Here is a 17,105-nt window from a genome sequence, read left to right as displayed (position 1 = left end):
ATAGATTAGGATGATTTTGACGTTTTCCTAAGATTCTTGTACCCTTTCTATCAAAAGACACTTCATTTATAAGGTGGCTAGTTGTTCTAACACACCTCACCACCATTTTTCAGCAGGTTCATCGTTACCTTATTCTCGCCAGTGGATCTGCCTTTTTGCAATTCTTTACAAAGGCTTCAATACTTCCGCTGTCATTACTGGTGAGATGTCGAATTTCTCTGAGCTATTATTCCTTTTTGCGATGTCACTCTGTTTCGGCTTCTGTACAGCTCTCTGTAGAACTTCTCCATCATCTCAACTATCTTATACTTGTTCGTTACGACAATGCCTTCTTTATTCCTTAATTCATGCGTTTTATTCTGCTTATGAACAAGTTTGCGCAGATTTTAGGCTTCTGCCGCTTTCTTCAGCATGCTCGATTCTTTCATGGGTTGCCTTCGAATGTCATCTACGTTGCGCCTACTGATGAGCTTCAAAAGCTCCACTTTCCACTTGCCCTATCTCGTCAGTTGCATTAGAAGTTTTTCTGGTTTGTCATTCTTTCGTCAGATTTCTCGTCTCCTGGAATAGTTTTACAGCGTCCTGTCTAGTGACTGTACATCCAACTTCTGTTTACACTGTTAATTGATAGCAGTACGATTATTATTCACTGTGTCAACGTGAACAAAGGTTACCTCATTTGGAGCTGCGAATCTATTCTGAATTAAAATTCAGAATTTTTGTACTTTTTCACCGCTAGCTTAATTTTCTGGCTTCACGCGTATCATGTTATGCCTTTTATATTTTTCGAATTCAGCTGAATTTCAGCTCTTATAATTCTATGACCAATGCATTGTCTCTTGTGAACTACTTCTACCTCCTGTACAATGCCTAGTTGTGCACAGAGAATGAAGTTCAGTTCATTTTTAAATTTACCATTGAACTCTGCCGTGTTCCCTTATGGTTAGTTCGTTTTTTGTAGAAGGTATTCAAGATCCGTTTATTATTACGTTCTGAGCACTGTACTAATAACTCTTCTGTGACATTTCTAAATCCGATGCTACCTTCCCCTACAGCATGGTCTCCGGCCTGTTTCTTGCCTAGTTTGGAATTAAAGTCACTCATCAGTGTAGTGTACTGTGTATTTACATTATTATTGCATACTCTAGGTGTTGCTACAAGCGTTCAGTTCATCATCGCTCGATGTAGGCGCATAGACCTGTACCATCTTCATCTTGTACTATTTCATGACTAAAATATATATTGTAGCTAAAACATAAAAACGATCTTTTTTTTATTGTAAAAGGCATATCAGGACCTAAATATATAAAGAAATATTGTGCTAGCTGCTATGCTGCAAGCTGTAGCAGTTTCGAAAATTTTGAAAGTGTGCCAACATAGAAGCAGTAATGAATACTGCTGTCCGTTCTGTACTAATCATTACGCGCGTAGTCACAATCACAATCATTGCCAATCACTGTAACCAACAGTCATGACTGAAACAATGATTACTATTCTATCCCTTACTCTTTCGCAGCGAAACACCATCGCCAAGATATTACTCACAACAAAGCAGTGTAAATAACACTTTAGTTGAAAAAGAAATTCTGTGTAGCTCCATTGAGTGCTATTTAGGGGTAATCTTCAGTCAATTTTCAGTTCTGCGAAGATCTCAGGCATCCAGATTGCGACTTTTGATAGAAAAAAAGGGAGTAACTTGTGATTTTTTGCGCATAAGTATCGGCCACATTATAATGCGGTTCCTCTGCGGAAAATCTTGGGGCACATCGATAAGGTCAATGATGCAGCTATAATTTGAACATTCTATTGTCTTTAAATATGTCTTATCACCCCACACTAATAACTCCTTCATTATGAATACACTGCGATCCGTAGCAACCATCTATCTGCACAAACACAATTCCCACTATTTTTATTTTATTTTTTATTTATACAATACTGCAGACCCTATTTGTGTCCAAGCAGGAGGGCAAATACATGAATAAAATATATATATATATATGTACATGTAAATATATACATGAACAGCAATCACAAAAACAATGAAAGGAGAAAGTCACAACTAAGTAAGATGTACACTGAAGAAATACAGAAAACATAATCAATGAAAACAACGTCAGAAAGAAGGGTAGAAGCAAATCGCGAGTGTGTGCTATAACTACGAGTTCTGTTGACAGTATGGGCGATGCCTCCCTGTCGGCTAAAATGCAATTATGTCGCCTGGTGTCGTTTGCAATGTGATGCATTCTCCACGTGCCGGGAGCGCCACACAAACTGCGTAGCAGTTGAAGCCTCCCGTACTCTACCGCACTTGAATGTCCGCTGAGCTCGCTTGCAAGAGTATCGGCCTCCGGGGAAGAGACGTTTTATTGAAGTGCGCTTGCGTGAAAGGCAGCCACCATCGTAGGCGGTGCCTTGGTGGCAGACTGCCTTACGAGCGCCGCCTAATATTGGCCGTTAGTGGAGCGAAAGCAGCCACGTGTCGCAGAATGAGAAATCGCACACAAAACAAACTTGGTTAGAACCGCTCAAAACTATAATGAACTTCAACGGTGCTCGCGAAAGCAAGAAAAGTGGGAATGTTTGAGAGCGGAGGAAGGTCGAGCGTGCGCATCGTTTTTTGCTTTAGAAACTTTGGGCAACCACTTTTTCGTTGTTGTTATTATTAATATTATTAAGGTTTTATTGTTGTTGTTGTTGTTGTTGTTGTTGTTGTTTAGATACTAGCGTCATAAACGAACTGACGCTTTTTTGCGACACAATATTTTTAGGTGGCTTTTAAGCTCTAATGGCATCAATTTAGACCATTTTGTTTAAATTCAAACTATACATGTTGTGTTTGAAAGGCAATATAAAGAGATAAAATTTTAAGCTTTTCCAATGACAAATTAGCTGTAGGCTACTGAGTGCATATTAATATGAACGAAGAAAAACCAAACACTGCTCATAAAGCAGTTTAGCCAGATGAGAACAAATCCGCGACACCTATTTCACAAAACAGCAATTCTCTGCTCATGTGAGCTTTGAAGAGCATATTCAAAATAAACCAAGCAATAAATTCTTTGAAATCAGCCAGAGCTCTCGAAAGTCAACTCAGACACCCCAAGTGCATAGGTAGTGAATTCAAGAAGAGGGGTATAGCAGTAAAACATGGTACAGTGTTGGCATATCTGAATATCAAAGATGGTTCGATATGTTAGCTTTTGTAAAGTTCCCCTAACCTTACCACGGCTGCACTAATGAGGCTAGAAAAGTGTATTATATTTAACAAAAAAAACTAAAACACCTCCGAACAAAACTTAACCACATCATTCCTTCACAATGTATAGAAAAAGCATTTCCAAGTCGCTACATTCTCTTTAGGTCATATTCTTCTTGCGAGCTGTGGTGTATATCTACGAATCTACATGCTATGGGGTATATGTAATGATGCTTCTCAGCTGCAAAACATTGTTTGTGGAGTCGTAACAATCTCCACGTAAAAGCAATGCCTCCACTAGATGGACTTAGAGAAATGCGTACACTGACTCATATTTACCGTTTGAATTAATTTGTTCTATGATCGATTCCTGGATGTCACTGAGTACTTTTGCATGCATTCAAGACGACACAAAGAATTCGGGAAGGTGTAAGATGAACAGCTGCGCAGTAAAAAATAATAAACGTTGATCCAGCTCACCTGCTTCAAGTATTTCTTGACGCGATGCGTCGGCGCGTCCGACAGGATGTTTGATTCGCCTCACAGTCCCACTTCACGGAACACCATGCGTAGCTCTTCACCGGGAGCGCATTGCCGTAGTCGGAAGGTAATGTCACCCGTTGGGGAAAAGCGCAGCACTTCTCGAAGTCGGAGGATAGCTGTGAAGAATTTAAGCACAATTGAAATAAGATGTACAAATGACATGTTGAAGCATGTAAAGTCTTCGCGAGAGTTCGCGTGCAGGAACAAACCTGTGTCAATAAACACACTGCAGTGCTCGTAGACAAAACAAATGAGGCCTGCAACTTATCCCCGTTTTTCTATGTTATTCCTCATTTTCATGCACCTTTGCTTCGCTTTTTCATGTTCAATAAGCCAAGTTCACGCTTTATTATGGTAGTGGCTAGTTCTTCACCGATAATAGGGATATTCTAAAATTACAACAACGAGAAAAGTTCGCGCGAAAAAGCAGCTAGACAGAGTTCCTATTAATGCATGGACGTAGCTCCAAAAAGAACAAGACAAACACAATACAATCATGTAGCCCTAAATTTTACATATATACGCTTCGTATTTAATTACAATGACAGCAAACGTTAATTAGGTAACAGCACTGAAGATCAGCAAACTCCAGTTTTACGGAACGATGATACGTCTGTAAATGAAGTTGCACATAACACGACATCGTCAGGTTAAATAACGTTCGTATAATCAGCCCTTATGTTTCCACCTCATTTGCTAGTAAACCACTTATTTCTAGAATGCCACTCACCCTCAACAGTGCACGTTTAGCAAGGCATGCCTTGGTCCTGGGTCTAGCATTTTTCTGACACTGAAAGGCCGACAATTCAATGCCTTTACATATCGCAGTAGCTCGTGTCCCTGATTGTTTTATCATGAACAACCTAATAATGTATGTTTCAATGTTTCGCATCTTCTTCCGCGTCTAGACATGAATGATTGGGGCCTTTGAAGGTAAAATCTGCGTAAACAGCATTGTTGGCAATTTATTACGCTCCTCGCATTTGTGCATATCCTCTGTATCTTTTTTCTTTTCGGGAGCAGTATAGTGGAGTGTCGCGCCCTTAAACTGGCAATGCTTGTTCTTCTCCTTCCCCAACTCCTCTCTTCTATAGCGTGTCTTACTATCAATATCAAGTATCAGCACCATAATACGACCAAGCACTCATAGTTTTACGTGGCCGCGAATAAACATAAGGTATTTCTGCAGACGCACGCAAAAATGGAACAATAAATGCAAACAATGCAATATAGACCGACTTCAAGTAAAGATATCAAATAAAAAAGCAAATACGCACAGACAAGAAAAGGTCAATGCAAAATGGGAATAAAATGACAGGATTGGGAGGGAAAGTAAAAAAACGGCAGATGCCATGTACAGTGGGAATCGATGATATGCGAAGCACGATTGAGAAATGTTGATATGTCACTTTAAAATCAGCACAACGTTATGAGGTGGAAGTAAATGTTGCCGTACATGACTTCCATGTCATGATTATCATGTTTGGATGTGTCGTTTACCTTCGTATTCTGTTCACGTCACGTGATACCAAATTTAGAATAGGTAGAGCTAGCAAAATGGCCGTGACCATGCTATGAGCGTGGTATGCTGTCATGTTCTTCAAAGACACGCGTGTCAGAATTATCATGTTTGAACCAGTCGTATATTTTGTCATTCTTTGACGTCACGTAACAACAAATTCGGTATGCGTGGAGCTAGCGAAATGGTCGCGAGCGCATCATGAAGGGCTCATTAAACTCCAAAGTAGCGCTGACGTGCGCGCACGCTGGCCACAGCGACGCTACGTTAGCAAAACGCGAGCGCTCTCTGGCCTGATGCCAGGCACGACTAGCGTCCGTCAGCGCAGTCGATGGCAACCGGCGCAAAATGCGACATGCTGCCAGTCACATACCTTCGTCATTCATTGGCGTCATGTAATACCAAACTTAGCATTTAGGCTAGCGAAACGGCTGCGAGCGCAGGATCAGTGTGGTATGTAGTCATGTCGTTACATAACACGCATGTAATGATTATCATGTTTGGGTGTGTCAGTTACCTATGTCGTCCGCTCGCATCGCGTAATACTGAGTTTGGTACATGTGAAGCTAGCGAAACAGCTGTGAGCGCCTCATGAGCGTCGCATGTAGTCACGTTGTTACATGATACGCATCTCATGTTTATCATGTTTCACCATTATGATACCTTCGTAATCCATTCAGGTAATACCAACTTTGGTATAAGTGAAGCTAGCGAAACGGCCACCAGCGCATCATGAGCGTTTCATGCAGTCATGTTGTTATATGACACACATCTCATGATTATCATGTTTGCACCAGTCACATACCTTGGCCGCTGTAATATCGAATTTGGTATATGTGACGCTAGTGAAACGGCCCCGAGCGCATCATAGGCGTGGCATGTAGTAATGCTGTTACATGACACGCATGTTATGATTTTTATGTTAGGGTCTCTCACTTGTGTTCGCCATCCAATCATGTCATACCGTACCAATTCTGCACTATGCTATGTGAATTAAACCACTTCAAAAGCTGCAGGACGATTAAATGTAAATCATGACATTCATGGCATACGTGTCATGATTTTCATGTTAACACTAATCAAATGATTTTCATACAGTCATGTTATGCATTACCAAGTTTGGTATGAATACAATTATAGAAACGGTCATGAGAGCTAAAAGTCGTAGGCGGATAGATAGATAGATAGATAAATAGATAAATAGATAGATCGATAGATAGATAGATAGATAAATAGATAGATAGATAGATAGATAGATAGATAGATAGATAGATAGATAGATAGATAGATAGATAGATAGATAGATAGATAGATACGCTGTGAAATCTACACCACTATGCGGAAGGCTTTCTCAAAGACGGAAACAGGAAGAATATGTTATTTGTGAAAAACTGTGTTACGACAGAGCAACACTTAGATAAAGATTTTGAATATGGACTATGAAAAGCATCCAGATCAAGAAATATTGCATTATAGAGACTGTATATTATGAGCACTGGAGTGTTGGAGGAAGTTGGCAGGTATATGAAATGTTCGATTCTCTCGGGTTAACTTACACGAAATTCGAAAATTCATACATCGGAGAAGTAAAGGGCAGGATATCGCACCATGAACTGGCTTTAAAAAAATATCAGGCCAACGCGATGTAGCCGACAGTGAAATAATGGCATTGGTAATAATCTGGCATTGGTAAAACGAGATCCAGAGTCATTTTCAGCGAGACGATTGTTTTTAATGCATATAAATTTTCTCTGGACTCGCACAACGGCGGTACTGCCTAACTTAGCTATGATATTCCAGATCACAGATGCATATTCAAGTTGAGAAAGACATATTGTGGTGTACGATTTGCAGAAGAAAGTAGGAGAACTGATTTCTGGAGAGATTCTGCAAACACAGCCGAGAAAACGAAGGCCACGCAAGGCAGCACGTTTAGTGTGAGCAGAAAAAGATTTGCATGCTATCAAACGGAACACCGAGAACACCAGCAATACTGAGCACATAAACCTCACATAAGAACGTAATATTAACTGAGCATGAAAATCACACGATGGTTGTTTTGTATTATACACTGATGAATTTGGTCTTTGAGGTATTCAGGCATCGGTTATTGTTGTCGCGAAATTTGGAGAAAGAACACGTCTGACGGCAGCGGTTGACAGTCGTTAACTGAATGAATTTCCTTAAACATCTTCATTTCATCGGCATATAAGATAGATCAAGAATACCAATATGCAAAATAAACATCGTTAACATAAATTAAAAATAAGGGTGAGCCTAATACCGAATCTTGAGGAACCTCACTGTAGTAACTTGGTACAAAAAGGCGTTCAGCAATTTACGACCACTTAACACTGATAGCTATGCTATATATGCAACACTGAAGAGTCAACATCAAAGTTCGCAAAATAAACCAGCGTCACTGAGTAGCTAACTATGCCAAAAGCCTTGCTCAGGTCTCACGAGACTACGTCAACCTGTTCTCTCTGAGAAATAGGGGGGGGGGGGTTGCATCATAAAACTAGCAAGATATGCGGTAGATGAGCGGCCAGGGAGAACCAACTGTTGACTGGGAACTAATGAATTTTTCACAATGACACACAATATGTCGGGAAAAGCCGACTCATATACATTCAATGCTTGATGCTTGAGTGTCTACGTAACAGTTTTCCCTCCACCACTTATGCTACCAGCACAAGCTGTCTGATTCAACAGTTTCTTACGTCATATATTTTCTGCGAAAGTCAATTATTTTCGCCGGCACAGGATTCTTTTCATAGCTCACTGTACAAGAAGATATCACGTAGTGAATTCGGAAATATATTATAGACCAAAATATCTAGGAAATGCTCTGAAGAATCCAAGTGATCCGATGGTATACTGGAGGTTCATTGTCACGAAAGTTTCTTTTCGGGAAAGCGCGAGCCAATGCAGGTGTGGAAATGAAAGTCCATGACAGGATCGACAGGCAGACGGTGCATGTCCGACTGTGCATTTGTTGTGCAGTCAGAGTCAGCGTTTATGTGCGTGTCGACTAAGTCACGACACGTTTCCATTGAAAATACTTCTTTTATGTCGTAAAAAACCGCATTTCTTGCTCACCGCTTGTCTGGCAACGAGAGGAGACTTCCGGCTGAATTGTTTTAGCCCTAGAAGAACCACTGTGGGCAGATCAATAACAATGGCTTGAGCCAAGTGACAACCCATGAGTTAGATTGCAAAAGCAAAGGGAAAAAAACGATTGCAAAACATACGCAACATGACAGATGCCGCGGCATCAGGAGATTGGTGCCTGAGGAAAGTCTGATCGATAGAAGAGAAAAAACTTGAAGTGGGGGGTTGCATGAAATCTAAATTATATACGTCTGCGCGTACGTTTGAGTAAAGAATAAAGAGAAGAACAATAGCTTACATGAAAAGGTAATCACTGGTGGATGCATTTCACCGACATCAAAAGAATAAATTTTTAGCAACCCGAAACAACAGGAAATATTGTGTTTGAAGGCGTCAAGACGATGCAAATAGCAGGAAGAAATAAAAATGTAGAAGGAAGAAATAATATGTCAGCTAGAAGAGCCAGAGCATGGGCTGCGATCGGTTTTACATGGTTGTCACTTAAAACGTGCTGTTTTAGTACAAAGAAACACACGCTAAGAGCAAATGTAAGGTACAGTTCAAGTGAGAAATAAGAACTATTTATTTGATGAACACCTGACGCATATATACGAGGCGAAAGAAAGAAGGGAAGTGTGAACCTGCGCAAAGCACACAACAAGAGAGCAACCATCTGCGTCTTAGTTATTTTCGGCCTTTTGCACTTCCTAATTATCTATGTAAAAACAAATTTCATCGTCTGCCAAATTTATTAATGGCGCGCTAGCACAGATGTCTTCTCGACAACACCACTGTTGTATCGTGATCTAAAGAAACGGGGCAAAGAGAAATGATTGAAGCTTTCACGAAGCCCAAGCTCGGCAAAGACGTGTGGTGTGCCCGCACAACTTAGGCGACGCTCAATCTGAACGCTTGAATGGTAAAACAGCGCCCTTGAAAAGTGTAAAATTGCTTTGAGTGGCCATTTCGCTTTAAAAAAATACTGAGAGTACTTGCTTCACGGACATCAAATTTCATCAATTTTTTTTAGCAAGGCTGTGACTGATAATGCAAGAAAAGATCCCAACTCAGACATAGGGGTTATCGTGAGGATAAATACGCATGAATGCAAATGATAAGCTAATGTTAACTGTTTTGGCTAAGTCTCACTTAGAGTGAATTCTATTTTGGCAGCGCATAGCGTAAGCTAGTTTCAGGGCATTCAGGTAGCCTGGGGTTCTTGAGCACACCATATAGTGTCAAAGTTTTAGACATGAAGTCTACAGGTAGCTACTAAATAATTATCCAGATACTTTCAAACAGAATTGAGATTACTCGCTTCAGCAGTGTCAAGGGTTGTACGATTATATTTAGGTTCACATACATTTCACCCCTATCTAAACACTATCTAAACACAGGGTGGCTTGTTTTTCACTAATGTAGAGGGTACTAGAATCTTGGAAGAATGCTAATATTCTTAATACATAAGAAATAAGATGACAATAACTTGAAGAAGTACAGGCTGATCAGCTTGCTCTCCGTCGTTACAAGTTATTTACAAAGGTTACAAAAGATTTTGAACAGACTACTCAATAATCAACCGCATACATTCGTACTATCAATGAGCTAGTAGAGAAATGCTCAGAATGCAGCCAATTACTCTACATAGCATTCATTGATTACAAGAAGGCGTTTGAATCCGTAGAGACAATAGCAGTCTTGCAGACAGAGTCAAAGCATCGCTGCAGAATCAGGGCATCTACAAAGCGTTCATAAACATCCTGGAAGAAGTCTAAAGGGGTCAACTGCCACCATAAAAAAGCGACAGAATACCAATAAAAGAGGGTGTAAGACAAGGGGATACAATCTCCCCAATACTGTTTACCACGTGCTGAGAGGAGGTTTTCAGCGGCCTAGAATGGGAAGAGTTAGGGAAGAGTCAATGGAGAGTACCTTAGTAACCTGCAGTTCGCTGATTACGATGCATTGCTAAGTAACTAAGGGGAAGAATTGCAGCTAATGATTAGAGACTTAGACAAGAAGAGCAGAACGGTAGGTCTTAAAATAATCTACATAAAACGAAAGTAATGTAATGCAACCTCAGAAGAGAGCAGCGCTTCGAGTTAGATAACAGTGTACTTGAAGTTGTATAAGACTGCTTCTACTTAGGACAAGAAATAATGAGACTGAACTGAATAATGAGGCAAGCCACGAGACTGAACTAGCTAGAAGATTAGGAATGGAGTGGAGCACATTTGAAAAACACCCTCAAATCAAGACTGGTAGATTGCCACTATCCCTCAAGGCCAAGGTATATATATACCAGTGGCATCTTGCCGGTACTTACATACGGAGCAGAAACCTGGAAGCTTACAAAGAGGGTTAAACTTACATTGAGGGCGACGCAGTGAGCGATTGAAAGGAAAATGATAGGTGAAATTTAAGAGACAAAAATATAGCAGAGTGGAATAGGGAGCAAATCGGGGTTAAGGATATAATAATTGAAATCTAGAAGAATAGATCATAGGCTGGGCATGTAGCGCGTAGGCAGGACATTGGTTATTAGGAATAACTGATTGGATTCCAGAGAGGTCAAGTGCTCCGGAGACGGAAGGTTAGGTGGGCAGATGAGATTAGGAAGTTTGTGGGTATAAAGTGACAAGAGCACGCACAGGACTGAGTTAACTGGCGAAAAATAGGAAAGGCCCTTGTCCAGCAGTAGGCGCAGTCAGGCTGATGAAGAAGATGATAATAATAATAATAATAATAATAATAATAATAATAAAAATAATAATAATAATAATAATAATAATAATAATAATAATAATAAAGATGATAATGATGTTGATGAAGACGGTATTTTACCCTGAGCACGGGAAACAAAGCACAGCTTTAAAAATTTCGTAAACAACCCAGAGGTCAACATTCGGTTTTGCTGGGGAAATTGCGCACAAGTGTACGATGCACACGGTCATGATAATTTCTGAAAAAAGTGCCATTAGGCGAAGTTAGACGCGTTTGATTATCGAAACCATGAAAATTCCTTCTTTTGGTCTCTCCTTCGCTACCCTCCATGGTATCCCCTCCCAAGCCACTCTGCCCACACGCTGAGCGCCCGCCCCTCCCATGCCCCTCCCAATATCGCGTGGCATACGTCATCGCTGACGCGCTGCTTGAAACACCTTCTACCTACGGTTGCCACGACTCCGTACGTTTACTCTGTCAATTGCGTTGCAGATGCGTTCTTGTTGGCGAACCGTGGCTGCCATGCCTACATGAATATGAACCCTGCGCACCATCATTGCAAAACACTCAGATTTAGTTATCGCAGTTACGTAACGAGCTGCAGTAGCTGAGTCGTCAGCGGGCGCACGCACATGGGCAGCATGACGAACAACAAGCAGAGGGGACTGCTACTTGCCAACTGAGCGGAAATCCTAGGCTCTTGCTCGACCAATCACAGCATATTTTGATCGCCGCGTGAGAGATATTCCAAAGTCACGTCACGCGGAGGCGAGAAAGGCCCGAAAAGGAGGAATTATTTTTTGGAATTAGTGGGGCTTCGGTGGCTCGTAGCGCTGCCACATGAAGAATTGTTGATCGCGACGACATTCTGAACACGATGCGCGTGTTTAGTTGAAACGTTTAAAAAAACATCAGACATAGTTTAGCAGTCCTTGAAAGGATGAAAACTGAGTCCATGTAACAGTAAGTTGCTGTCATCACAAACATCTTGGCAAACTAATTGAACGCCACAGTGAGAACCTGAAGCCTCATCCTGCAGTAAGCACAGTTATACGCGTAGTCAAATCGACAACTTCAAGCATGAAGGGAAACTTGAAAGTATAATAAATTGAAATTAACATAGTAGGAGGGCATCTGTGATGGAGTGCAAGAAAGAAGCCGCTGATAGAATGTTTCTAAATGACCTCGGCATTCGAAAACTGGGAATCGATATCATCAACTAGAATTTGAACGCTTTTCAGCGAACGAAATATGCGCTTTATCAACGAACGAGATCACAACGCAGCGAGGTGCCTTTGTACCGCACAAAGCACATCACACGGGCATGAAAATAGGTCAGCCTTAGATAACCGACTATTCTATATCTCAGTTAATATTTCTGCTTTCTCGGCTGCCTTTTCGACATGCATGATGTGGTTCAACTCCGGAATAATAGTATGACTGAAGCAAAGTAAGAAAAAACTACGAGTGTGATAAACAAATGAAGTAAAAAGTCCGGGAATATGCTTGTAAATGTTGAGAAAAAAATGAAGGCATGTCATTCTCAAAAAACAAGTCTAATGCAGTCTTCATGCGAGAAAGGCACTCGTGAAAACTGCATTTGAGAAAACCAGAACCCAAGAAGCCGCTTCATTACCATGAAAAACGATCCTACGCGATTCACCCCAACTGCAGTGAGGCCAGCTGCAGATGTGCTACTCTACCCTGCATCGACTCCACCAGCACACAAGGACATCACAACAATGCAAGACGTTCTCGCAAGATGACGCAGATTTCCCAGCAGTCCTGATTGCGTCAGGCACGACGTTTTGTGTAAGCGCGTCCATAACTTCATTTTTTTTTCTGCTATTTTATGCTCTTTTCCACTTCTTCTCGTTCTATGCATTGTAGGAGAGCCAATCACGCGTAACTTGGTTAACCTAAATGTCTTTCGTCCTTTTTATCTTTTTCAATATAAGGCACCGTATATCAGTAAAAACGTTCATTTCCGTAGTGGCTCCTCCACAGCGGCACCCATGGATTGTCATTCCATTATAAAAAGCATTCACACACACACACACACACACACACACACACACACACACACACACACACACACACACACACAAATTGGCAGCATATCCACGGAGTGAATGATGGAGAGTGGGGCGAAGCATCCATCCGTCCATTCGTTCTTGCTTCCGTCCGTCCATGCGTCCGTCTGTGTGACCGGCCATGAGCCCATCTACCCGTCCGTGCGCGCGTCTGTTCGTGCATCCGTCCCTGCGTTCGTCCATGCATCCGCCCCCGCCGTCTGTTCATGCGTTCATTCATGCATCTGTCTGCGTGTTCGTTCATCCATCTATTCAACACTCCAAATACCACCATCTCGCATATTTTCATCATATATTCCCCATATAGAAGCACCACCATCCAGCCGACATTCCAAGGACTAAACGAGAGGTGGCATACGCACACGTTCGTACGGCTTTCGCTTCGGGTCTACTTCCCACCTTTAACCACCTCGAGTTCATGGTATATACTAGTTCACTGTATTCGTGGCACTGTGGCCCAACGCTCGCTAAACCTTTCAAAAACCAAGGAGGTTACGCCCAGCGAGTATAACGTAGCAACCTTTTCCTGTCAGATAGTGCTCAGTGTACATGCCAATGGCTGCTAATGGGAAACGAGAGACAGAGAATTCGACTTTTAGCTTCTTACGGCTTGCGCTTTGTATCTACTTCCCACCTCGAGTTCATTCATGGTATATACTTGTTCATTGCATTTGTGGCACTGCGGCTCAACGCTCACTAAACCTTTCTAAAACTAAAGGCTGGTGCACACCCGCGACTAGCCGCGGTCGCGCGACCATTTGCGACTGGTCGCAAGCAGTCGCGAACGGTCGCAAGCGGTCGCAAAGCGACTGTTTGGGCCAGTCGCTTCCTGACCGATTTTTTAGTCGCGCGACTGCAGTCGCAAAACAGTTTAACCAATAAGCGAAGACCAGAAGTGACGTCAGCCTTTGTTTACATCCGGCCTCCTCGTATGTTATTTTTTTTTCTCGTTGCGCTTGCCTACTGCCGTGAGGTACGAACGACACGTACGTTCCTCCATGGATTCTTCCTCGCATCAGACGAATGCCACCACGGCCAGCTTTGGGTACTCGGCCGAGCTCCTCATCGACGCGATTAAAATGTACCCATATCTGTATGACAAGCGGCACCCTTCTTTTAAAGATCGGACAAAGAAGGACCGGGCTTGGGCAGATCGAAGCATGTTCGGCATGTCGAGTAAGTACCGAGATTTTTTGTTTGAGTTGCTATATAAGCAAAAACAGGTGTGTACTGCATGGCTGGCGTTGCCAATGAATGAACAATGAAAATATTGGTATTTGTACTGCAAGGTTACATGGTTAGTTTGCATGAGATGTATTGACTGTGATGTATGCGAGCGCAGTTGTGTGCATGTTTGTTCTCGCGACTTCCCGAGTTTAACATCGAAATCGACGTGACAGAACATTGTATAGCTGATAATAAAGCTCAGACGTTCGAAATACTGCTCACAGTTGCCAACTCACTTGCGCATGCTCCTTGCTGTGTTTGTACGTCATCGTCTGGCCAAGGGAATGTGTGCTTTTGTGAACGTGCGGCATTTGCAATGCATAATATCTAGTGCGCGGTGAGGGAGGGGGGGGGGGGGGGTTACGCTTTAATTTTGCCTATGCATTGCAGTTGTGCTGCTTTAAAAATGAATGCAAAGTAGCTTCTGCTTTGGGCGCATTTTGTGCACTCCACAGAGGAGCGTGTAATTAAAACATAAAAAACATGTTTAGCAGCACTCTCAAATGTCCGGATTTAGGAGTCAGACATGCTGTTGATGCCAAATGACATGCAATCGTAAAAAAAAAGATATGGTAGTGTTCTAGTGGCTGGGCGAACACTGAAGGAAAGCACAGATGGGGGAATTTATTCCTCTGTAATGTGGCCCAAATCTAATCCTCATTTCTTCACAACTGTTCCTTTCCTCTCCTGTGTTTTTGTCTATTGGTGCCTTTATATTTTATTCCCCGAGGTTATATCTCTCCGCTTTCAACTGTGCCTCGTTTTTGTTTGTTTTCTTTGTTCCTATAATTTAAAGTCAATTTTTCATGTCTGCTTCTATGTGTTGGTATATTTTCATGTTTTGGTCCCCTTATTTTCTTATATTTTCCTTCCTCTCGCTCTCTCTATGTTACACTTTGAGTGATATACTATGTTTGTTGCATTTCTTTCTCTCGAAAATTGTCATCTTGCTCTAGTTAGTTTCATTCTTCTTTTCAAGTTATTTAACATGTTTGCTTTTGTTTGACAACAATCACTCCCGCTGTACACGACAGTTGCGCTTGGCCGATACCAATGGTATATACTCACCTGTGGAGTTTTGCGCAATGCAGTAATGCTTAGAAAGCTTCACTGTGAAGGTGATGAAGACATCATGTGCTGGTTCATGAAATAGACTTTTTGCAAGTGAACTTCAATTTCCGACAGTATAACCAGCCTCTTTGTTACAATAGCTTGGCAGACATGCTTACCTTCAAGAAACAGTGTACATAACTCTTTGCGCAACTAATCATTGCGTCAGCTGTGATGTCGTGCACGTGTAGGTGGACGGTCCAAAACACTAGGTGGGTAGCATTTCTGGAACCCTCGACTGCAGGTTCTCTCAATCATGTCGTGGTTTTGAAATGTTTAAGCCCCTACCAATAGTTAAGTTTAGATGGCATGCGATTCATTTTGTTGCCCAATATTCAGATTTTTAGGGTGCTGCAGCCGAAATGATCTGGGCAAAGAAAATAAAGACCGCTCACAATTGTGCTGAAATAAAGTAGAAAATTTATCAGCGATACAGTATGCACAATACATTCTTACAGCAAGGGTTTTGTTTTCAGGTGTCCTTGTTGAGAAACGATTTAAGAACCTGCGTGATATCTTCAAAAGGAAACAACACGACATACGTGAAAAAACAAAGAAGTGGAGCCGGAGCAGCCGACATTCCAACAATAAAATGGCCCCATTTTGAGGCCATGCTTGAATTAATGGAAGGAGAGTCTGAGCCTGTGGCGTAAGTTCAATATTAGCTGACTATTGAGTACTAAACAAAAAAAAGTTGATTTAATTCACATGACTGCTATACATACACATAAATACTCACATATCAATACACATATGTACACTGCACATAAACATAGAAGTCCCAAGAGGTAATTCACAGTGGGCATGCATGTGATCATGAACATCATGGCAATGGGCTGTTTTGATGTCGAATACCTGTGGCTACAGCTACGAAGAATAACTCAGTGCATCATTCTTTCTGGATACTGTGCAACATGAGTGCCATTGACCAAAGGTAATGAATAATGCTTACCGTCCATTGAACAGAAAATGAAATGTTTTGGTTAGCATAGCACAATGCATCAGCACAACGCAAAAAATATAGCATACCGTACAAGTGGCACGTGGACAGCTTCACAAAACAGAATATTGAAGACAGAACAGTAAGAATGAGAGAATTGAGTGTACTTCTGTGTCATTCTCGGCTCTCATTTACCAAAAGAAGGAAGGCTTAATACAAAATCTAAAAATCTAAAGAGATCGCTTATTGCATGTGTCATGAGGCTGTTCATTGACAAGCATTGCACATATTCATTACAAGAATGCAGCATAAGTACTTATATTGTAGCAAAACAGTGAAAATGCTCTAAAGATGCACACAATAGCACTGACAGAATCACATATTGCATGTTCTCTTGCAGCAGCCACATCACAGCAGAAGAGGCTAACGAGAGGTGAGCATGCACAAAAATTTTCGGTACCATGTGCATGCACTTGAAGCTGTACACGCATGAACTTGAACCTAGAAACATTATTTTTTATTACTAGGTGATTGTACTTTGCAAAATTATCAAAAATACAAGCGTGCTTGAAAGGTGGTGTTCAGGTCGTTAGCTTGCCCAAACCACTGCATTTTTTTCAATACATTCAGCACTCA

The 17,105-nt window shown here is 41.5% G+C and overlaps 2 protein-coding genes across 2 annotated transcripts in view; one reads left to right on the top strand and one right to left on the bottom strand.

The window, feature by feature from the left end:
• Positions 1–122, bottom strand: part of LOC142817537 (glutamate receptor ionotropic, kainate 1-like) — a 48,271-nt gene extending 48,149 nt beyond the window's left edge. Inside the window, exon 1 of the mRNA XM_075894568.1 lies at positions 96–122. Within this exon, the coding sequence (XP_075750683.1) occupies positions 96–122 (27 nt within the window). The remainder of the gene's footprint in view (positions 1–95) is intronic.
• A 14,031-nt stretch (positions 123–14,153) lies between these two features.
• Positions 14,154–16,902, top strand: LOC142817898 (uncharacterized). Its single transcript, XM_075895845.1, has 3 exons — positions 14,154–14,368; positions 16,006–16,178; positions 16,870–16,902. Exons 1-2 carry the CDS (start codon positions 14,191–14,193, stop codon positions 16,134–16,136), a joined length of 309 nt encoding a protein of 102 aa, XP_075751960.1. The 5' UTR covers positions 14,154–14,190; the 3' UTR covers positions 16,137–16,178; positions 16,870–16,902.
• The last annotated feature ends 203 nt before the right edge of the window (positions 16,903–17,105 follow it).

The sequence above is a fragment of the Rhipicephalus microplus genome, chromosome 5 (assembly GCF_043290135.1).
Source record: "Rhipicephalus microplus isolate Deutch F79 chromosome 5, USDA_Rmic, whole genome shotgun sequence".
Lineage (NCBI taxonomy): Eukaryota > Metazoa > Arthropoda > Arachnida > Ixodida > Ixodidae > Rhipicephalus > Rhipicephalus microplus.
Note: the sequence above shows the minus strand (reverse complement) of the source record. Positions and strands in the feature narration are given on the sequence as shown.